Source organism: Strigops habroptila, chromosome 4 (assembly GCF_004027225.2).
Source record: "Strigops habroptila isolate Jane chromosome 4, bStrHab1.2.pri, whole genome shotgun sequence".
NCBI classification, from domain to species: Eukaryota; Metazoa; Chordata; class Aves; order Psittaciformes; family Psittacidae; genus Strigops; species Strigops habroptila.
Window position 1 is genome coordinate 17,712,443 of NC_046358.1, and position 23,151 is coordinate 17,735,593.

The window sequence follows — 23,151 nt, forward strand, 5'->3', positions numbered from 1 at the left end:
TTAACCGTGGCTTAATTTTTTCCAAGTTGACTTAGTGGTAGTGCTTATGTAGGGAGGTCCTGCTACATCAAGAGCAGCAGTAGGTAAAAACTCTGCTAGATGATCATACTGATGTAGAACTGAACTGAAGAGAAACACTGGGAAAACTTTAGACGCTTTTAGGGTTGTTATTTTCAGTTGGAAGTTAATTCTTTGGATTCATACAAATGTTTTAATAGTCTGTGATCATTTCTACTTCAGTATCAGTCCAGTATGAATAATCACAAACGCTAAAGAAAAGTCTGCATAGTTTACAAGTTTAAAAAATAATGACATTTGTGACAGTTAAAAATGTTCAGGTTTTCGGGGTGAGGAGGTAGCTTGTACAAATTGCTGGCTGATTGTCTTTTCAGAGGTGAATGATCATGTTCATCACACTCACCTAATGTCAATGAGAAGGCAATTACATATTTTCAGTGATGTACAAAACTCACCTTCTGCAGAAAAGGCTTCATGCTATAACTTCTCTTGTTTTGTCACCTCAGAATGAAAATGCAGTTTTTGGGGAGACTTTCTGCTTTCATATTCATTTTAGTTTGCGTTGGCTTCCATGTGTTAAACTCTTAACGAAAGAAAAGATGCTCTTCCTTTCAGTACTAGTTATCGCTCTTACATCTGGTCTGTTTAATACATACGTGGTTTGTGACTGCCATAGACATGTGATTTTAGTTATCCTTACCCTTTCTAAAGAAATAAATTTTTTTTTGTAGGTCCTTGTTGCAATTACAATAATTATCCAGAATATTGGAGGTAAGAAACTTCATATGCTCAGTATTAACCCAGTATAATCCCTGCAGTCTACAAAACTCCGCAAACACTGAAGGCAATAATTAAATGGAAGTGTTCTTAAGAGACTGATTAAAAGGACAGAAAACTTAAAGAAAAGGCTTATGTGATCACGCTAAGCGGAAGTGCTGTAGTCGTGGGGTAGGTGGGGGAACTTATGAGGCTGGATTGTATGCATGATACTGCGTCACAGGATGTGGGGCACATCCATTGTAGCTGGCATTGCTAATTGGAATTGACTGAGGAAGCATCATCTCCTCTCTACTGTTCCATACATTTGTGTCTGGTAGTTACTCTTTATCATATCATGTAGTTTCTTTTTTGCTGTTAGAACTTACTTACGCATTTTAGTGATTGTATAACAACTGAGTGTTTAGTTAGCCATGAAGTTTCATATGTTCTTTATTAATGGTAGCTTTTTATTTTGTTAGTTCAGTACCTTGGGATTTTGGGGAGTTGTTTAGTTTGCTGACTTCCATCATGTGGGCTAATAATCTATGTTGTCATATGCTGGGCTGTCCAGTTACATTAGTAGTATTATTATTTTGTCTTCCTTGGTGCACGGCATAATAAAATAACACTAGCTGTCTTTGTATTAAAAAATTGCCTAAGCATTTAAACTCTTACTCAGGTATGTTCACATCCTTCACAGTTAGTAATTAGTTGTGCCCTTAGAAATTAATTGTCTGAAAGTAGACACTGTTTAACAGAACAATTTCAATTTTAATTTGGGAATCAATGTTTTGGATACTTTCTTTTAGATGAGGGAATTATGTGATATCTCCCTCCTCTGTCCCCTACCCCCAAGAAGATACACATGTCTACATACACTGACAGAAGGAAACAGCATTCCAGTGCTGTTGTAATTTCCTTTAGGATTACCTGCCAAGTCCAGACAATTAGTGACTGCTGGGTTTTGTAATTGTGTAGAGACCTACAACTAGACTAAGTAACTGCTTTTTGTTAAAATTGGAATCTTTTCTTATACTAAAAGCTCCAATAATAAGAACTGCCTAATTGAAATGGCTTTAAAAACCTAAGCATTAGTTTCAGGCAGGAGTGAACATATTAATTCCAAGATTAAGGATTATTTACTCATACAGGTTTTAGAGGATGTTCTGTAGCAACAAGCAGATTTTTTTAATTTCCATCCTTATTTGAGTGAATAAATAGTACTGGAGAAGGAGAGATACACAGTACAGGTTCTGGGCACTCTGTACAAGATTGTATACAAGACTCTGGTCAAAGGAAATACAACTGTCCTTTCTTCCTCATAGCAGTTCATAACCTTCTCTGTGTCATTTTTAATAAAATTCAGCTCACTCTAGAGCCTCAAACCAGTGCATGCAGGATACTATCAAACTACTTCATCTTCTGCAGTGGCCTTCTCTGCCAACAAATTGGGCCTGGTTTGCCAACCAGTGGTTTCCCGTTTAACTAGTTAAAATGTAGGCTTTTGAAAGTTGAAACTCTTCTGTCAAATATTTTTAGTGACCTTGTTTTGATGGAAGCTTTCAAAACTTTGGTTTGGTTCTGGTTCCAGGGGCAGAATATTTTTCATTGAGGTGGTTCATGCATCCACAATGTTCACTCGCAAAGATCAGTTGGTTTTCAAATGCACTGAGAAGAGAAAGCTGATTTTCCTTCTCTGATTTGGTGTTAGTAGTGCCTAAACATGCCCCAGTCTGTGAGGGTGATACGTGGAAATATGGATTGTAGGTTGGGCTTCCTTGGCATCTTCTCCCATACGGAAGATGTATTGTTGCTGTCATTGCAAGGAGCTGTCACAACTTCTGTATAGTATTTAGATTTCTGTTTGGGAAAAGAGCTCTTGGCTGTGTTATTTCTCTCCTTAACAACTGCCTTTGGCAGAGTCCTGTGATGCCAGAGTCCAACTCAGCAGAACAGCACTCTGTCTGGAATCGTCTTTGAGGATAACTCTTCTGCAGAATTCTTTGCCTCTCACAGAGCCTTAACTCTTGAAGAAACACGTAGAAAGAAAGGGTTTGTTTTTTTTTTTCCTTCTCTTTCTGGTTCTTCTGCAAATTTTAAATGGGAGTGGTGGAACTGTGGAGCATAGTTTATTCTGAACGGGAGCCATGCTGGAATTGTTAAATTTGTATTGTGCCCTTTGTGCTCTTTGGGTGTTCTGTTCTTTTTGTTTTCTGTCCATTTGAAGGAACCAGCAGCACCATGCCTGTCGGGCAGACATCCAGACTCTGTCAGTGTCTTTGATTTCAGAGTAAGGCTAAAAATAAAATTGTTTTCTGTTAGCTCTTCCATCATCAGACCTGGGTATGTTGCATCATACAGTATCTTATTTCAAAAGTGATTGGGGAGCACGAGATAATGAATGATGGTTTGTGGTTAAAATAAGCAACTTTACTAGGGTTATTGTCACTATCTGCATCTAGTCTGGGCTTTTGTACAGTTTGGACTGATTCCTGCTAAAAATAATTTAAGTGCGGAAGTGATTTACATTCATTTGTGGTGGAGAGAGTGTTTTAGTAACCATTTTAATATAGTTATGCATTCTAATTTGTTGTTTTTGGCTTTTTAAAAGAAAGCTTAAAGTGCAGGTTTGAATTTGCCATCCTAATTGCATACAGTTATGGATTTGTGTAGATAGGGGAGTTGATTTTTCCACTACCAGGGTACCCAAAGGAAAAAAAAAAAAATTTCTACAGCTACAGGAAAGCACCTGTTGGTCAAATTTGGAATTTAAAAGCTTAAAAAAAGATAATTTCAAGTACATTGCTTGGAATTTTAATGCTATGTCTAACACGAGTGCTCAACTTTTCTGCAGATTTTTAATCATCTCTTGGAACACTTTGTGTTACGTTAACCTAAGTAACACAAATCAAATACCAAAATCCATTGAAGTATCAAGGATTAACTAAGGGTCCATCAGGATAATGCATTAACTTTACGATATCCAAGTGTAAATTAAGGTAGTCTTAAATACTGTGACTGAAGGACTTTATGGTACACATACAAATTCTTAGGTTAGAGTGATTAAACTTTGAGACTATTTGCCTAGCCTTCCTTATATGAATAGGTACTTGTTTTTGCAATATAGATATTTGTTAATAAAGTCCAGCAGACCTTTTAATCTGAATAACTAGTGATTAGTTATATGTGAACTGCCGCCTTCTTGAAAGTGCTAGTTAGTGTGTCTGTGGGGTTGCAAAGTGGACGCTAGAAAGGAAACTTAGCAAATGGCATGCTACCAGGCTGTCGTGTTCATCCGCTCCTCCCTACCCTTTCACGCCATGTTTTTAAGTGGAGTGATCTTCAAAATGTCCATTTCTTGCCTGCCGTACAGAAGAACATCTCAGAGAGGTGACAAGATCTCAAATCCTTTAAGAAAAGAGAGGGTCCTTGGGAAAGCTGTATGCCTGGAGGTACAGAAGGAGCAAGGGAGGCTGCTATCTAAGACTGAGTTACACTGCTCTGCCGGCTCTTTATGTCATCCTTCCCAGAGCAACTGGAGTTGGAAGGAGTCCCTGCTATTGTTTTAATAGCGTTGTGCTTCTAGGAAGTGATGGAGGAGGCACAGTGGGCAAAGCCACGGCTCGGTGTCATGCAGCCCTTCCCCTCTCTTGGCAGGGAAGTTCTGCAAGCTTCCTAGATGCTTTCCAAAGAGGGGAAAGGAAGATGGGAATTTCTCCTTCTGGAATTGTCCTCACTGTGGATGTGACTGAAAAGGACAGTCCACAGTCGTGTGTCTGAGGGAAAATCGGTAGGAATCTTAAAGCATGTGTAACGAAGTTAGAGAAGGAATTATTTTAGCAAGGCTGGTGAAAAAATGGAGACAAACACAATGAAGTATTGCACAAGAGCAGCTCTTAGCCTGTTGCCAACACTAACAAATCTTCAGCATTGAGGTCTAGCAGGAAGTATGCGCAGAGTTTTACAGCATTCTTCTCTGGGCTGCGGGCTGGTATCAAGGGAAGGTCACCGTTGTAGGGAGGTACAGCCGGCCCTGGAGGGTCTGGTAGCTGTGATACATGCAATTATAAATTGGAACTGCTGAGAACATGAGTTTAATTATTTAAATTTATTAGCAGTGAGATTAAGTGCAACAGTAGAACCTGCAGTACCGCTAAGTAGCATAGGTGGTCTGTGTGAGGATTTTTTGCAACAGGCTTTATTTTTAATCAGTTTCTTTCAATGGGCTGAGATGCGCAGGGATCAGTGCAAGTAACTCGCCTGCCTTGGCATGTACCCAGGTCATCGATGCCAGTCACTCCTTGGAGCTGAGCTTTCCAGAAGCTACCCTAATTTTACAAAGAAATGCTCGCTTTCTAGTATAAATACAGTTTAATTAAGTGCAATTTCTGTGACTGGTGCTTGCAGATTTTGTTTCAATGTTCTGTAATTAATGTGTCCTCAAAGGTATGCAGTTTTCTTCTTTGTAAGAAGAAGTAATGAGGGAAAAAGATTGTTCTGTATCCCTGGTGTTTTATCCTCGGGTCTGCCTGAATGCTGTGGGCAGCAAATTGAAGTTACGGGATTAGTTCTGATGGGAGATGCAGTTCTTTGGCTGGATTTTGTGGCCTGTTAGTGCAGTCAGCGTGACAGACAACACGCAGAAACCCTGCTATGAATGCAATCCATGCTAGATATATTTACATTTGGATAGCCCTTATGTTTTCAAGCTTCTCGAAGCAAATGGAGAGGTGTAGGCACTGGAAGAAGCCTGCGTGCAAGGGCAGCGTGTGGGGCTGGCGGCGAGGCCCGGCCCCGCTCCCGCACCACCATCTGCTGGCCTCGCCGCGCCGCGCACCCCGGGGCCGCCCCGCAGAGCGGCAGGCAGCCGGGCGCCTCGGGGACCGCCGGCCGCCTCCTGCCTTCCTCGCACCCCCCTGGGCTTTCCGCGAGGTAAACTACCAAGTATTGAACTTACAGATCTGGTTGGGGGGCATGTGTGTGCTTTCTGAGGGTTAGTACGTAGAAATGCTGTGCGTGGACTAACAAAGGCATTGTTTTGTCAAGTTAATAGGGCATTTTGGGTTTGCAAATTATTTTCTTGTGGTGTTTTTTTGCTGATTTGTTTTCTTTTTTGTTTTTTGTTTGGTTTGGGGTTTTTTGCTTGTTTGGTGGTGGTTTTTCTTTTGTTCTTGTCCTGGTGGTGTTTGTTTTGTTTGTTTTTTTGTGTTTTGCTTTGTTTTTCTTTTACCTAGAGTTCATCCATTCTGAAATATAGCTTCGAAAGGAATTTGGAAATTTGAAATTTTTCTCAAATTTAAATGGAGCACCTATTTTCTTGAGAATGGAGCTGGTAGGAATAACCTTCTTTTGTAAGCAGAGTACAGTATCTACAAACTTTGAAGGTAAATGCATGGTGGAAATCATGGAAGAATAAAATACAGCTTGTTACATGCTGAGACCTGCGACGTTAATACCTTAAGAAATTACTGAGCTTCCTTTAAGTATGGGAAATCTAATTCTGTTTTCAAACAAACCTGAGTGTTTGTTTTCACAGTGCGGTTTGCTTTTGACCTGAAAGCCCAATTATCCTTACTGATTCAAAATGAGGATTTCCAGTGCAGAGCTGCCTTAATTAAGGACAGGTTTGTCAGCTCCTGTACTAATTTAACAATTGATGACCCATGCTCTTGGGTTTTTGTATTGCAGTGAATGGTTGTTGGAAGGTTTGGTAATGTAAAGAATATTAAGCTTGCTTTAAATAAATAACCAAACAAAACTACCACCCCCCCCCCAAAAAAAACCCCACAAAAAACCCCCAACCAAACAAAAAACAAACAACAAAACAAATCAACCCACTCAAACAACAAAAATCCCAACCTGCAGCTGTTTTTCAGAATGGAATGTATGATGAGCTATGTAGAAAACCTTTCAGTTTTATTAACATAACTGTACAAAGAAACTGTACAAATACAATTAAACTAATGAAGTTTTAACAAAATGAATCTGCTGCCCACATGTTCCCCGTGGAATAAGACGGACTTTTTCTTTTTTTCTTTTTTTTTTTTTTTTTGTAAGTTTGCCGTAGGTAAATTCCAGAATATTTCAGATCAAAGCTAAAGTTGGAAGGACACGGAAGGAGGGGAGCAGAAAGTCATCAGAATGATGGTCCTTAATGTGAAGGCTAGCAAAGAAGTTGACAACCTATTTCTGTTCTCAGAACTTCTCCATACAAACAAGCATTGCATCTCCTTTTACACACTCCATTCTGCATCTGTATTTAAAAACAAACAAATAATCCAAACATTCTTTTTTTTAACTTAAGCTTCCACGAAGAGGAAATACTAAATCCAGTACATCAAGTAATTGGGAGACTTCTTGCAATGAATCCCTCACATTTTTGATTTTTAAAATGAAAACAAAGGAGCATACTCTTAAGGCCATATGTTGTGAGGGCTGAAATAGTTGATGGTTTTCAGCAGCGTCCATGCATCATCCCTGATGTTTCCACAATTCAAATTTCTTAAGAGGAGCTCAGTCCGATACCGAAGTACTTCCTATCTTGTTATTCCGTTCTAATTCTTCAACAGGAAAAATGGCAGCTTGCTGAAAATCCTCTCATTTTCGCTTTCTTTCTTAAAATCCTTCTCTGCTGGCCTTTTTAAGTTTGTCACTTTGTTTGGATTAGGACAGATTCAATTTTAAACTTCATACCAGCAAAGGGAGCCACGAGCCCAGAGAGGTTTGTCGCATGCAGTTGCTAAGGAAGATCCAGCTCTGTTGGGCTGGAGTGTGCAACAACTGGGAGCGTTTATTCTGCTATTTCTGTCTCTCAGACTCTAATCTTTTCAGTATTTTGGGAGAAATAGGGATCTTCCTGACTGAACTCGTTAGAGAATGAGAGTTACAAGCATTTTGATTTATCTTAATTATCTCTGGGCATTTGTGAGGAATCTCTGCCTTACCTGGTATTCCTCCGGGTGAGGCTCAAGATTGCTCTGTGTACTTTTCCTGACTCCCAGATCAGCATCCCTCTTTTTTGAAGTAGGAGCTGAAGAGCCAGTTTGGCTGTAGTGGTACACTGTCTTTTTCTCCAGCCCCCTGTTTTCTCCTTTGTGAAGTTTGGAGGGTAGCTTGGTTCCACTTCTGCACAGGGCTTAATAATGTAAGACATCTTTATAGCGCTCTAATATGATCAGCTATAGAGGTAGGTTAAGAAAACTAAACAGAAGAGTTAGATTCAGTCCCTTCAGTTAAATGATTTGAAGGGATTTATCACCAGTCATTTTCTAAGGAAGGAATACAGTGTATTTTTACACATAAGCTTAATGTACATTTTTCTCCTGCATAATTGCTGTAGACTTAAGCAATTTATTTCTTTTGGGGTAGCATAATAAGGAATAGTTACGCTAAGTGTCCTGGTGACCAAAAAGCCACTATGTATTTGATTTTAAGATTGGGCCACTTCAGAAGAGGTATTTGTGGGACAATTTTAAAAATATAACCTTGGCTTCCCTTTTCTCTAGCAACTTACGGTTTGTTTGGTTTTGGTTTGGTTTTTTTTTTTCCAGGTAGGGGCACATATATTCAGTCTTTAAACAATATTGTAGCACAATAAGGATATTCTGAATAATGTATGTGTATTTATAGAGAGTCGTATCTTGTGGTGGCACTACAGGTTATAATAATGAAAGTGTAAAACAAGTATTTTGTATTTTAACAAACATTTTTTTTTTTTTTCTGTCAAAGAGGTAATACCAAGTTTTTAGAACATGGCAAAATGATGTGTATTTTAAGAATGTAATTTCTTGCTGCTTTCAAGACAGTGGTAAGCCTATTGAATAAGAAAATGGTAATATAATTTTTATTTCTGCTGAATCCTGTCTTATGGCATTTCTGTGTCATGGCCTGTTGAGAAGTTCAGACCTGCTTAGTTCTCCTAAGTTCTCTTCTAAGGTAGCCCTCAGTGCATGCTGAAAATTATTTTAGAATAACATCATATATAAATGATATAATATAAATAAATATAATATAAATAAAAGCAAAATAAGGACCTAAAAATTAGGAAGCGACTATCTGAAGGTTGCTCATGTCATCATAGGTCAGTACTTGGTGCATCTGCATATTGCTAAAGCCTCAAACTCTATCATTGTACACCATTTGTTCTGCAGGAAACCTGGCTCGTTCAGTGCTAAAGATAGATATCTCATGTTGCAAAGAGGTGACATGAAGAGAACATAACATTCTTTTTTAATTTAGAGGATGAGAATGTGTTGCAAGGGAGTAAGTTCTGCTCCCTCGTACTGTGTGCGTGCACAGGGGTGAACTCTGAAGGGAATGTTGCTTCTGACACTTGGTAATTTTTTTTGAAGGTTTGACTTCTGAAGGGGAATGTAGGTTTATTGCAATTTTTGTATGTGATAAAAGGTGCCTTAGAAGTTAGCCATTGAAACACTGAAGTTATTTTCAAAATGACAGAGGAAGTCAGTATTTCAAAGTGGAATAAATCAAAGCACAAGGTACGCTCTTTGTGTTCTACTTGTGTCATAGTTCAGCCTTGTGACTCTGTAATCTCTTCCTTCCGTTATACATTAAGTCTGCCAAGGATAGCTGATGTTTAATTTTTGCAATATAACTTGACATGGCTTTGGTCGTGGTGGGCGTCAGGGAAGTTCAGTATAATTTCTCATTTGGAGCAAAGGATACATGACTTTTTGTCTGTCACTCTTTATTCCTACTTGAGATAATTTTTTCAAGTTGCTATGCCCTTTTTGAAGATGTTTTTCTGGTTTGGTTTCAGCTTTAGAAAAACAAACAAACAATGTTCTTTCCTCACTTTGTAGTGTGTTTGAGTTATACAGTGGTTAGTGTCTCTTCTTTCATGCTGAGTAAAGCTACAAGAGGCTGTTGCTTGCGAGGAGAATTACAGCTGTGTTTGTAAGTGAGGGAAAAAGCAGGATTTGGCTTTTTAAACTGTATCCCCGTCAGACTTATGTGCAAGATTAATGTCTTGTCTAAGCATCAGAGTATTTATTCATCTTCTGGAGCAAACAAGAGAATATAAACTGGAGGGGAAAAAAACCCCAACACCCTGTACTGTGTGAGATTGTTTCCCGTATGCCCAAAGAAAGATGCATACAAATGTTTAGCATGTGCAAGTTTCTTGGTGCATGATTGGCTCCCTTCTTAGGAGTGGAATTCAGTGAAATTGGACTCCTCTTTTAAAAACAAAGAGTAAGCGCACAGCAAAGGATAAGTGATCAAATGATTAGCCAGAGGCTAACAGGAATGCAAGGGAAGAGTGACAGATTGCATATTAGGAGGAAATCTGAGCTGGAAATTAATTTGAAGCTTTCTGCAGCTGGGGCTGCAAAAGAAGCAATTTTGAAATCTTTCTGAAGGGCATAAAGAAATGAAAATTCTGACTTGCTTGTGTATAAAGTATTGTATAGTACAAGAAAGAAGGCAAATGGATAAATAAAGTTATAATATAATTATAATTTAAAGGAATTTTTCTTCTCTCTCTTGCCCCACTGAATTTTTAAAAAATCTGTCTTCACTTAGGATGAAATATGAATTGCCCATAATTTAGCGTGAGAAATAGTGTTAATTTACTTACAAATTCTGGTGATTGAGAAATATGCATCTGGTAAGGTTCTCTGTGGTTAAATCTACATCCTGTTGTGTGCAAATACGAGACTAAAATCAGGACAGAAGATAAGTTCCTCACAAGACACAATCGACAGCTACACATCAACAGGGAAATACACTTGAATACTGGAAAAAACAGAGCTTTTAATTAGGAAGAAGTGAATATTCCCTTATTTAGTGACCTACCAAATGGTTTTAATTTAACCTTGCGGTAGGTAGATGTCACTTTTTATTAATAGAATTCACTTTCTTTATAGAGATCACATTACCTTTCTTCAAAATTTAACATCAACTGCTGTAGTGCAGCAGTGTGTGAGTACACATGGGTTTTTTAAGGTTCAAAACATCCCTTAAAAAAAACCCCAAACTCCCAGACTTATTCAGAAATCAGCTTATGGAAGTTTGCTGATTTAACTTTTTAAAATTTAGGTTTTAAAGCAGTGATAAATACACTGCTGTGAAATTCTAAAGAACTAGTAAATGCAGAACAGTAAAATTTGAATACAACAGATTTTTTTTGACAAGCGTTACATGTAACTAAACTTTTGTCAGCATGTTACTAAAATTACTTGCTGCTGAAGAATGAAATTAGTTTCATCTAGGTGCTGGTACTCATCGAAGCTGTTCTAAAGCTTGATTTTTATGAGTAATTCTCTGCTGGTTTTCGATTCATATGAACACTTGCTGCTTATGTAAAAGAAAAAAGTAACACAACAGTATGTGAAGGTATCAGGTTAGTATAAGTTGTAATTTAAAAACCTTTCATTTATGCATTTGATCCTTCTGTATAGTAAAGGGGAAAAGTGATGCAATGAAGTAGCTTTTGGATTTATGTGTCTGCATCGTTGCTTTCTTCTGAATAGAATTATAAACAGTTTCCAGTTGACACTCCTGTAAGAGTAACAAACAATTCTTTTCTGATTTGCACTTCCTGTATAGTTTTCAGTTGTTGTTGGGATCATCTTGGTGGGGGGGTTTAGGATGGGGAATGGAGATCTGTCACTGATAATCCTCTTGCCAAGCCATGCAGTATACATAAAAAACCCAACTCTCTCAAGCTCTATTCTTTACCTTTCTGTCATGTATTTATTTAGTTCAACAGCAATCAAACGACAGTAGAAACTGAGTCTTTAAAAAATCCGTATTGTATTGATGGAAATAAATCTTAGTATACTCTCTTGTCATTAATGATGTCTTAAAAAGACTGAAGAGGAAGAAGTGCTGCAGCCGAGTAGTCTGTCTCTAGCTGGTAGGTCCGTATTCCCAGGTAAAAGGTCAGGCCTATATTTTATATTGTTCTGCCTTTCAGTCTTTTGGATTATGTTTTCCTTGTTTCAAGTCTCACATTGTAACAATCTCTTTGGAGGCATCAGCTAACGTGAGTACAGTACTCAGGGATTTGCAGCTATTTTTAAAGGAAGTATATAAGAAAATAAATTGATTCTGGTGCCATGGTGTCTAATACATAACTGAGATGTTCCAGTTGTAACTACTCTGGTTAAGTCATGCTAGTAGTTACAACCAGAGATACTGGTATCCCTCTACTAAATATCTTCTGCTTCTTTGCAGCTATGTCATCTTACCTTTTAATTGTCAAGTCTGAACTTCCTGGTGCTGTCGCAGGGTTCTTAAGTGAAGATGAGAATGGGTAAGGAAAAATGTTTCGTACGTGTTCTGTATTTGTCTTGAAGAAACAAGTGGCTCAGGACTGCTGAAGGAGATGGGTACTGACGCTTCCCTCTGATCTCACATGCTAAAAAAATTACTTATTTACAGAAGCTCTTGGAATATGAAATGTATTTGGCATGTGTAAGCCTTCTGCAGCACACACACATAGAGCGTGATTCTTCCCTTATAACGATTTCCCATCAGATGACCTTAAAGTCTGGCAAAACTTCCATCGACAGGAATCTCTCTTCTGTAAAAATTTAAAAGGGTAAGCAGAAGGGGACAGGCAGGAGAGGAGGAGAAACGTTTAAACTGCTGTCATGTTATCACTTCACATATTTCAAAACCGCAGTACAAAAACCAGTAGACATTTAAATTTCAATATTTTGCTGTCTTGCTCCAGTAATTGGACTTGTATTGGGAAAAATGCCAGTTTTCCAGACTTGGTTTATAATTCCTTAACTCGGCTCCCAGTAAAGAAAGCTGTATGTAAGGAGCATGTCCCTCAGATTTCTGTCAGAACTGTCACAAAAATCTCTGTGCTAAGACAAATGTTGCGGCTTCAGCACTGAGATATCTTGTTCGAGTTGTCCCAGTGCTGCTGTCATTCAGAACAGTGTATCTTAGATTGTGTTACGGCTGTTTTTCCAGACTGCTATTTTCAGATGTTTTGAGCTCAAAACTTTCTCTGGATTGACATGTGGTGAAATTGTCTCAAGGCTGTGTGATGCTTATATTATTCCTGAATGTTGTGGGTGAATTTTCAGTTTGAAATTAGGATTTTAAAAGATACATTAGTTCATTTTATATTTTGCCATTTAAAAGTTTTCCATTTTATAACGACTCTTTTGAGAAAAGAGATGTGGTGGTAATCTTGCCTTCTGCCCTCCTGGCCCTTGCAATCATATGACTTTTTTTTCCTTTAACTATTATGTTTTAGGAGTGTATGTCATACTGAGTCTGCTGATGTACCTCTTGCAGCTGTGGTAGTCATCAGCTTTTAATTTGGGTACTATTGCCTCCTCCTTCAAGATCATGCTTTTAACTCCACTCTTCATACACAGCGGTATTGAGCCTGCTACTGTATCTGCTGCATGTGCCTTCCAGTCTGTCTGTCCCCAAATTTAGCACATAACGTCACTTACTACTGCTTTTAATTTTATGTCAGCTCTGTTTATGCAAGGTGACGCTTTGTTTATCAAGGTCCTAGCACAGATCTCCGGATGCAAACACTGGTGAATGTGCAGACAGATTATAGTGGTTTAACTAGATATTGCAAATCACCTGAACTGCTGTAATGCTCAGTGTGCTGTCAGCACTGCTACCGCCTATACTTCTTGCTTAGCTGGAATTACAGTTTGAGATGGGAATGAAGTTGAGCTTTGCATTTAGAAAGAGCTGAAATTGTCCACAGGAACAGTAACCACAGCTCTAGTGGTAAGCTGAATGTCAGCTGGGTCTTGTCCTGTTTCTGCCTCTGTTATTGAGAGTTCTTCCACTGAGATACTTATTTGACACAATTTGACTCCTCTGTTCTTTGCCCAAAGGATTGTTTCAAACACAGTCCATGGTCAAGCAGTATTTCAGGTATATGCATGCAGCTTACCTTCTCTGTATGCCCACATCTGTATTTCATATCTTTTGCCAGATTAATTGCCATGGTAAATCAAAATCTTTTGCTTCTGTGTATTTCTTCGCAGATTTTAAGACTAGTTTTTTACTGACAAGAGTTTTTAAATTGCAGGAAATGGTTCATCAAAAATAGGTAATCAAATATTAAGCCTAACTAGCAACTTATTTATGGAAAGGGCATAAATACTGACTAGCTTAATCAAACTTCAACTGGACCACCAGTTGAACCAGATGTGGTTGTGCAACTATTCTGTTTTTGTTAAAGTCATTATACTATCTGATACTCTTTCATTTGGGTGCAGAACTTATCTTTAACTGTAGTTAGAATGTATCAAAAGTGTCAGTTAAACTATCTGTGAAAATAGTTTATAAGCATAAACCCTCCCAAGCCATACATTTGGGAAAGCCATTTAAAGAATGTTTTGCACAGTGAATTATTTTTATAGATGAAGGTTAGCAGGTGTGCATGTGTTTGAAAGGCTCAGAGCCAGTGCATAATACATCTTGGTGGCTTTATTAAAAAACAAAAACATACAGCATGAGCACTTGTTAATTGCGAGTTGAGATGTTTGTCTGTCTGCATAACAAGAATTCCACATCGTTTTGATGACATGAACGTAGTTTCAAATGAGGATTGTGTTAAAAAGTTGTAATTTGTGAGCCCTCTGTTAACATTTAATGACCCTGTCAGGAGGATATGATTGATGCAATTAAGTTGTCTTGCTTGTGTGTTATATAATTGATATGGACTGAGAGTATGATCCTAATTTAGAACATATGAATCTCTTGTCCTGTTGCATTCAGGAATGAAATTAAAGCGATTTATAAATGTCTGCTTTTAGTTAAAATATGGGGGAGGAGGAAGAACATCTGCATGCCAAAGCAGTTTCAGTAGAGTCAAGGATTTATATTCCATATTTCATATTTGGAACGCTTTTATCATATAGGATTATATTTGCAGATCAAACTGATTTTAAAGGCAATGTCAAAACATTTATTCTCTTTTGGAATATAAGTGTATTTCTACCACAGTATTTTGAGGAGAAAATGCACACATTTATTGCTAACTAGTAAATGGTCCACTATTCAGTTTTTATGAGATCTTTTAAATAAAAGAATTGGTATTCCAGAAAATAAGCAGTTCACGAAATTGTTTTCTCCTTCCCATCACTTCATTGCAGTCTTCCTCCCCACCCCCATCCCCCTGACCCCAAAAAATGTTTTTTCATTTACCATGAAGTAACCAAAATAAATTTTCCTCTATCCTGCTGAGCTTGTGAGCTATGATGGCAACTGTGGATTTCCTGCATGTTTGTAATCAGGAGACTTAAACCAGAGGTCCCATATGTACACCTAGTGGAACATTCATTATACTTTTGCCTGTTGCTATGTTACTATTCCTTCTAATCTGAAAATCCACCACACAGAAAGAAAAAGTTTAAAAATATACAAATGCTAAATGTGTAGAAACGTGAAGAATGCTAGAGCAGGGAGGTGATCTTGGCAAAGCTGCTTTTTCACTGTAGCAGTAGCAGACCTGGGCTAGTAGTATATTTTTTTATTTATTTTTAAGAATGATGAGTTTTGAGTAATTTTTAATAGAGACTTCTGGGTTACTTTGATTTCGATGTGGTGAAGATGCCCTCAACCTTGAAATTTCTCTGTTTATATAGCGTGTTTTTTCAAACAAGTGACTGAAGTGGTTGTCCATGATGTATGACACGATTCTCTCTATATATATATATGGTGATTCTTTTTTTTTTTAACACAGGTGTTATGCTACTTTCCATATGATAACTTGAGGTGCTGCCTGTTTATTAGGTGCTAACCATATCCTGGACTAAATAAACTTCAAGGTCAAAGGCCAAGGTGTTTATAGGTAGTAAAGTTGGAGACCGATGTGCAAGATGTTTATCAGTACAGGATATGGTTATTACCAAGTTAGGGGGAGCCACCCCCAAGATGTTTCTGTTTTCTTAACAACTTACCCATCTGTACTTTCCTTGGTTTGCAGATGAGATTTTGATACTTTTAATAGATTTTTTTTAAAAATGTACTAACTTCATATGCCTCTACAATGCTTTTCTCACATGTATAGTTTTATGTTTAAACATTATAGCAGATTTCACTATCATAATTTCCATCCCCTTTAATTCTTGTGTGGATGTATGCAAAGAATAAGCAATCCCTTTGTGCAAAGTTAAAGATAAGAAAGTCTTTTTTATTGCTGTTTGTTCTTTTATCACCTCTGGACAGCAAACATCATTTCAAATCAACTGAAAGTTGAGTGACTTGTTTTCTTCTATTTGAATGCGGTGATGATAGGTGTAACAAAAGGTGGGCAGGAGAGAAAGTTGGTATGTTTAGAAAACATAAGTGAATTTCCAAACAAATAGGTTGGGTAGCTTAGTTGTTTCACACCTCTTGCAGATGGTCAGGAGCTAAGGTCATGTAGGAGTAATAAACTGTAAGGGAAGCTCAGCTGTAAGTAGGAATTGATGTTGCTCTTTGTTACAGTTGTGTAAATATGCAACTTGGTGTAATCCAATTCAAGATACATGTAGCTTACTCTACAAATTTCCAATATAAATACTTATGGAGTATGAAATGCCCTTGCTTTCTGATCCTTGCTTTGAATAAAGGCAGGGATTTGCATGTTGTGCTGCTGAGAAATAGCTTTGCACAGATGAGCCCCCTGATCCGTGCAGACTCTTGTCTATGGAACATTGCCTTCAGTGCTGTAACGAGGAAGCAGAGCGCCATCCTGTAATCTGGGAGCTCTGTTTTATATCACAACATAGAGACCAGGAATACAGATTCATGTAAATAGCATGTGAGACTGGAAATTATTTATTTTTCTTGTCCTCATGGTTATTTTGTCTAAGATCACAGTGTTAAATTAGAACATATTTTTTTTTTTTAGGACTCTTGAGCTCTGTATCAGTCATAAGTAGATTTTTCCAACAGGTCTTGGTACCTTGATGGAAGACTGCTGCTACTGATTACTTCAGTCTGCATTGTTTTTCCTCTTGCGCTTCTTCCTAAAATTGGTGAGTAATTAAAGCAGAGAAGGGAATATTATTCTACTTTAGTAGCAATTACAGTTGAAGACTTTAAAACCTTAATGGGTTGGTTATTTATTTTAACTGGCAGGGGGCTGGTGATGGTGGGGATTACTTAAGTTGTTGCAGTGTGTTCTGCCTTCCAGCCCTGCCTAGTTAACCTATTACTTGGGTTGCAGTAGTATTTTGTCTGCAATACTAAAATAAAATCTTTACAGCAGAACATTAAAGAGCTGCATTTACTTACAGCATGCCATTAGTGGTAAGCCAGTTCTAATTCTGCCCTACAAAACTACATAAATGATCTGTGACAGGCAGTTGGAATGTTGTTATTCTGAGTCCTAAGCCCCAGATACCAAGCACTGTAATAGAAAACATGCCTAAAATGTAAAGCTTTAGCTGTACATTAGGATCACTTTCCTTATAAATTCTCTTTTATTTTTACTGTTATTTTACAGGCTTTCTTGGCTACACAAGTAGTTTATCATTTTTCTTTACGGTGTACTTTGCTCTTGTGGTAAGTTAGATAAACTGTGCACAGATTTACTTTTGTTTTTTCCTTATTGTTTGAATGTTTTCATTAGCCTGTTTTGAAATTAATTGTCTTCCCCTTCCCTCTTAACTTCTTACATGAAATTTAGTTTTCTTAAAGTTCAGTAAGTGCTTGCTTACATTTGTTTTGCTGAGGCATGGAAATGGAGATGAACTTCGAAGCATGTGAAAAGATTTAAAATAATTATATTTTGGACTGGTAAATGTAACAGTATTTTGGTTTTGCTGACGGTGCAGTGGAAGGAGCTGGCACGTAAACTTTTGTTTCACTACTAGTAGTGGAATGGAATTCTGTTTGCTTAGCTTCTAACTGTTACTTACTGCAACTAGTGCAGAAGAAAATTTAATATACTCCAAATAAATTAAATTTACATGTATAATAGAGTGACAGAGTTAAAAAAAACGCAAAGAAAACTAGAACTTCATTAAGGCAGTTTACAAGATTCATTAATACATCAGTGACCTTATTCTTCTTCTGTGCTGAAAGGAAAAGTTCTTTTTTCTGAGCCATATGGGGGTTTTTGACCCTGATGTTCACCCTCTCAAGGCCCCTGTGAGGTAGATGTTTCCGAATATCAAAAGTGGGACCTGCTAGGCAGATCTAAGAGGGAAAATGTGCCTTTAAGTTGTACTATTTTTCTTTTCGCAGGGGAAAAAAGGGTATTAATGCACATGTGTAATACGTAGTACAACCAAGCAACTCACACACTGTCATCTAGGTATAGAAATAAGAATCTCATTTAGGAGCCTGAAAAAATGTTCCCCCTCTTCCTTGTCATTCTGGCTTGCATTGACTTGCATTTAATACCTGTTTTGCAAAGGGATAAACAAAGTTGAAGGCAAGTTGAACAAACATGCCATCCAGGAGACCAAGGCAATCCATTAGGAACTAAGCCATGTGATAAAACCAAACTTCAGAGCTGTCAAAACATCTCCCTAGGGTATCCCTGGAGAATTGCAGTGTTTGTAGGACCTTGGGAAGTATTCTTCCTAAGGTGAACATTGAGGAGCAGCCACAGCCTCTCCAGAGCTAATGGAAATTCATTTGTAATATTTATAAATTGCTTAACTTTTGACCTCTCTCCTAAAATTTATCTAAAAAAAAAAAAAAAAAAAAAAAAAAAAGAGGGAAGAGGGGGAAAAAAGGAAAAGGCACTAACTATAATGCCGAAATAGGCCTTTGGCTGAAGCTAGTTGAAAGAGTTTTAAAATAAGTTCAGCTCCTGGATTTCAATGGGAATGTGTATGTGTCTCTGAAGAAAGCTGTTGTAATGGCTGGACACATTTGCAAACAATTTTTGGGCTCTAAAAAGGCCGGTGTGTAAGGAAGACTTGTGTGCAGACATGTCAAGGTGGGACTATTTAAGCTAGGGTTTAGTTTTGATTCTCTAGCAAAAAAAAGTAGGCAGAAAGTGCTAATGGAGGAGTACACTGACTACTGGACTTCTTATGCAGCGGTTACATCTGTATGCTCACTCTTTGTTGTTAAATGACAAAGAAGCAGCCACAGTAAATCTAATTGAGATCAAAATATTTAAAAGCCATTACGGATATTTAAAGAAAACTAATACTCTTCACAGCCTATTCTCTCTGACTTCTCTAGGCACTGGAACTCAAAGGCATTATCTGTGGTTTAGTTTTCATATCTAATTACTTTGAAGTGGATCATACATGCTGTTGAAATGGTGTTTTTGTTTGCACAATGTTAATTTCTGTATAGCGATATGTTTTTATTCATTCCAGAAGAAAACAGTGTTAGTCATACAGATGTCATACAATTATATTTTGCATGTACAATAATTCTGTGCATTTTCAAGCGCATACCATCTGTTCAGCTTTTTTTAAGCAAGCCACAGTTTTAATACAGCCTGCAGAAACGATATGTACAATAGTGAGCATGTGTCTTGGTCAGTGTGGTGTGGTATGTGCGCGGAGCAAAAGGTGTAGAGGCCTTTGTTCTCTGTGCTCTGCTGTGGGGCTTTGGCGGGTCACAGATCTCCTCTCTGTGCTACAGTATCTTTTCCTTTTAAAGTTAATATACTGGCTGTAGTCCTCACTTGGGAAAAAGGTGAAAACACTGAGATGAGCTGATCGGGGAGGAAACAAATAGATGTAACTGTTGTTTCAAAGCCAGGTTCTGTGAGGTCTGAGCACTTTTGTTTATGATTGTCAAATGCTTCCCTGACTTGAATCCTAAGTGAAAGGAAACTAAATGTAATTATTAAACTTGCCTTCCCCCCCAGCCCCTTGCTTCCTCTCTTGCTATATTGATTATTGGTGAAGAGTAATGACAGATTTCTCTCTTTTTGTGGAAACAGCCCTATTGGTAGCTTGTTCAACAAAGGTGTTAATGATTCCTGATGATGCTTTCCAAAATCTCTCATTCATGTTCCTAGAGCAAAATATGATGCTGATTGAGAACCTGCCATGTGTAATGAACAATGTTATGCACAGAGATCCCCTCTTTGCAGAGTGCTGTCAGTACTGCTGGGATAAAGGGATTCCTGCTTTCCCCTTGCAGGATAGGAAAAAGCAGCATCACTGAGAATATTAGAAAATTCTGAGCCTGTAACTTTTTAGTTTTTTGCAATGTTTTTGGTGTGGCTTAGCTAACTGGGCTGTGCTGCCAACTTAGTCTCTTCCTGTTGGGGAGTGGGGGGACCTCATTAGACTACAATTGGAAACCCAAACAGATTTGAATAATTAAGGAGGTGGGTGAATATAATTACAGATTTTAAAGGCACCTAGTGCATTTTATTTTGTCTCATTGATTTCCATTTCAGTCTGTTCTTAATCTGTACTAATTTTATTTTAGAAAAATGTTTTCTTGATTTTTAGATTTGGCTTCTCTTGTCCTTCCTCTGCAATGTTTATATAGAATTTTGCTCTTCAGCTTGCAGGAAGCTCTGCCCCCACCGCTGCCAGGACACTTTACTTTCCCTGAAGCTTGCCCCTCAGCTTTATGCCTGTTTTCATTGCTCAGGAAGCCTATTCCAACCTTAGCCAGAGTTCCCACAAAGCCTTCTGCTTTGGAGCCTTCAAAGCCTCTCCTTTATTTCCCCTGTCTGGATGCCTTTAAAAATACAGAGATCTCCCTCGCAAAAATATTTTGCCTTCTTGCTCAGCCTCATGAATGTCTTCAGCTAGCCAACGAGCTTGGGCTTCCTGGGGTGATAGCACAGCCATGCATCTGTGGTTGTAGTACTGCAGCAGCAGCCTGTATTTGTGTCTCAGCTCGTAGCTGCTCACTGCTTAGTGTGCAAGAGAGACGAGCAGGGGTGACCCATGGGACAGTGTCATGCATATGTAGGATACAGGCCAAGTTATGCTTTAGTGCTTGTTCCTTTCCTCCTTCTCCCTTGCTTGCTCTTTGGTTGAACTTCTTGATGTACTACCATCATGTTCTTATTTCTTCTGGCACCGTTCCTCAGATGAGTTTGCAGTTCTTGTGGCACAGAGGGAGGCAGTTTAGCTGGTCAGTAAGCAGGTAAAGCACATCTCCTGGTATAAAGCAGTGCCAGTTTAGTGTCAGAATCATGGTTAGAGGATTTCCATTGATAATCCGACAAAGTTTGCAGACTGCTGTTGGGGAAGCTACTACCTAGCTCCATACGTTGAGTTGTTGTGAGTTGGTTTTAGTCATGCAATTTAAGACATGTTACTGCCACAATGGACTCAGCGTGCCATGTAGCTGTAGTTTCCTTTCCCTGTATTTTGACCAGAGGTAGCATTTGTTTGCTTCTCCTGGCACTGATGACAACAAGGAGCATCTAATCCTTATCATCTGGGAAAAACCACTTGGCTGCAAGCAAAAAGTAGTTCTCTGAGCCAGGAGAAGCACTCTCTTCCATGTTATTCTTCTTGTGAATCTGAGTCTTTAATTAAGTTTTTAATTATTTGCTCTAGGCTTCAAAAGAATTATCTAAAGCCAGGCAGCTACAATAGGAAATTAATTAGGGTGAGGAGAGCAATGCAACTAGCATTTTAAAGTAGGCCTCTGAAAAAGGAGGTAAAATTTCTTATTTTAATTTCCCTTTGATTTTCAGCCCTGTTACTTGGCAGTCCCTAAACCAGCAGGGTGTAGCTAAAGCCCCCATGACATTCTGGGACAATAATTGCATTTATTGTTTTTTCCTTTGCTTTCTAGTCCAAACCATATGTTTCTGCCTTTTAAGATTAGCCCTAGGCTCTGCTCTATCTCTGTTAAGGGCTTGTCTACTTAGGGAAAGAGTCTGGGATAGCTAACACAGCAGCTATTCTGTATGGAAGGCAGTTAGTGTGGAACACAGAGTGAATGCAGAGCACTGGTTGTATTTCAGTTAATGTCAGAGCTCATTTCAGTGCGCCACCTCCAGATAGGCAAGCCATAAGGCTGCCAGCTGTGCACAGTGAGCAGCTGTATGGAATGGCACTGACAAGTTTCTGTGTCAATTTTCCTTCTTGTGGCCTAACTATCTGCCAGTCAAGCCTGTTAATTTACTATGGGTGTAGCTTCCTCTTTGTATACCAACAGTCTGATGTTTTAACTACATATATCTAAATTGAAACTGATTTATAGGGTATCATTCATACATTAAATATGCTGTCTTTGCAGATTATGATTAAAAAATGGTCGATCCCTTGTCCTCTAAGTAGTGCTGTAGAGACCTTACAGGTAAAGTGCATGCTGTTTTGAAGTTGTTCTAATTTTATTAGCAACTAATGCTTTTTTTAAAGATTAACACTTTCAGAATTACTTGTAATTTAAATTCCTTCTTTTCTTAATCATCACAGAAACGAAAAAGTTTCATGTCTGTGGTTTGGGCTCGTTCTTTCATTATGCCATTTTTTTGCATGTATGTCTTTACAGGTTTCAAATTCTACTGGGGATTGTAAAGCAAAGCTCTTTCATCTTTCAAAAGAGGTAATCTCTATTAACAATATGCAAACTTAAAGGGGGGTGGTGGTTTTCATAGAATTGGGGTTTAAACTCTATACAGGATAAGCTATTCTTCTGTAAAACTAGTTATAGGCTGCTGAAATATTTCCTATACCTGCTGCCAAGTGTTATCCAGTCTCACTCTTTTTTTATATGAAAGCTGGCTGTCCAAGTTAGCGTTTCTGAAAACATTTTGCAAAGTATAAAGTATAACAGATGCAGCAGTGGTCAGCCTCAAGATGCGGTTGGATCAAGCCAGCTTAATATGCCCTCAGCGGAAGTCAGTGCTGCTTGGCTGTAATGCACACTTTTAGTTCCTGGTGAGGTAGAACAGGTTTCCTGAAACTGCCTGGACCTAACCTTAGTTTTTTCTTACCTGAAGCAAATTCTTCAGGCCTAATGCAATCTTGTGCATTTCGCTGGGTGCCAGCTCTGGTATTTGTTGATTAATGTGGCGTTTAAATCATGTCATCACCCATCAAGGCTTGCAGGAGAGGAAGTATCATGTAGAACCCTAGTCTCTGTGGAGTGAAGAGGAAGGGGAAAAGGTAAGAATAAATCTGGCATATGCCTGTAGCGTAGTGGAATTTAGGAGGGACACTGTTGCACTTCTCTGAAAAAACAAACCCATCAGTATAGCTAAAAAAGAGTTTTTCAGTTGTTGGTTTATATACAGCATGACTTCTGCTGATGAAACAGTAAGCTGTCACCACCACTTGAAGAGCTACTAATTGAAAAGGTCCATTTTTTGTGGAACGATTCAGATGCCATTCTGTGTGGTGGAGATTTATCTCAAAGCATCAATGTGGAGAGATGTCCACTGACTTCAGGCACTTGAACTGAATTCTGAATTCATCCAGATATTTTTCCAACCATCTGTAATAACAAACAATCTACAAGATCTTTTTCTTC

At 38.3% G+C, this 23,151-nt stretch overlaps 1 protein-coding gene across 6 annotated transcripts in view; it reads left to right on the forward strand.

Moving 5' to 3' along the window:
- SLC38A6 (solute carrier family 38 member 6) overlaps window positions 1–23,151 on the forward strand; it is a 43,226-nt gene that overhangs the window by 8,339 nt on the left and 11,736 nt on the right. For 4 of the 6 annotated variants that reach the window (XM_030484636.1, XM_030484635.1, XM_030484639.1 and 1 more), the window contains exons 5-10: window positions 750–789; window positions 11,977–12,055; window positions 16,675–16,757; window positions 17,228–17,286; window positions 21,916–21,975; window positions 22,171–22,224. In XM_030484636.1, coding sequence (XP_030340496.1) covers window positions 750–789; window positions 11,977–12,055; window positions 16,675–16,757; window positions 17,228–17,286; window positions 21,916–21,975; window positions 22,171–22,224 — 375 coding nt within the window. The remainder of the gene's footprint in view (window positions 1–749; window positions 790–11,976; window positions 12,056–16,674; window positions 16,758–17,227; window positions 17,287–21,915; window positions 21,976–22,170; window positions 22,225–23,151) is intronic. The other 2 variants (XM_030484637.1, XM_030484638.1) reach the window with 2 other exon arrangements.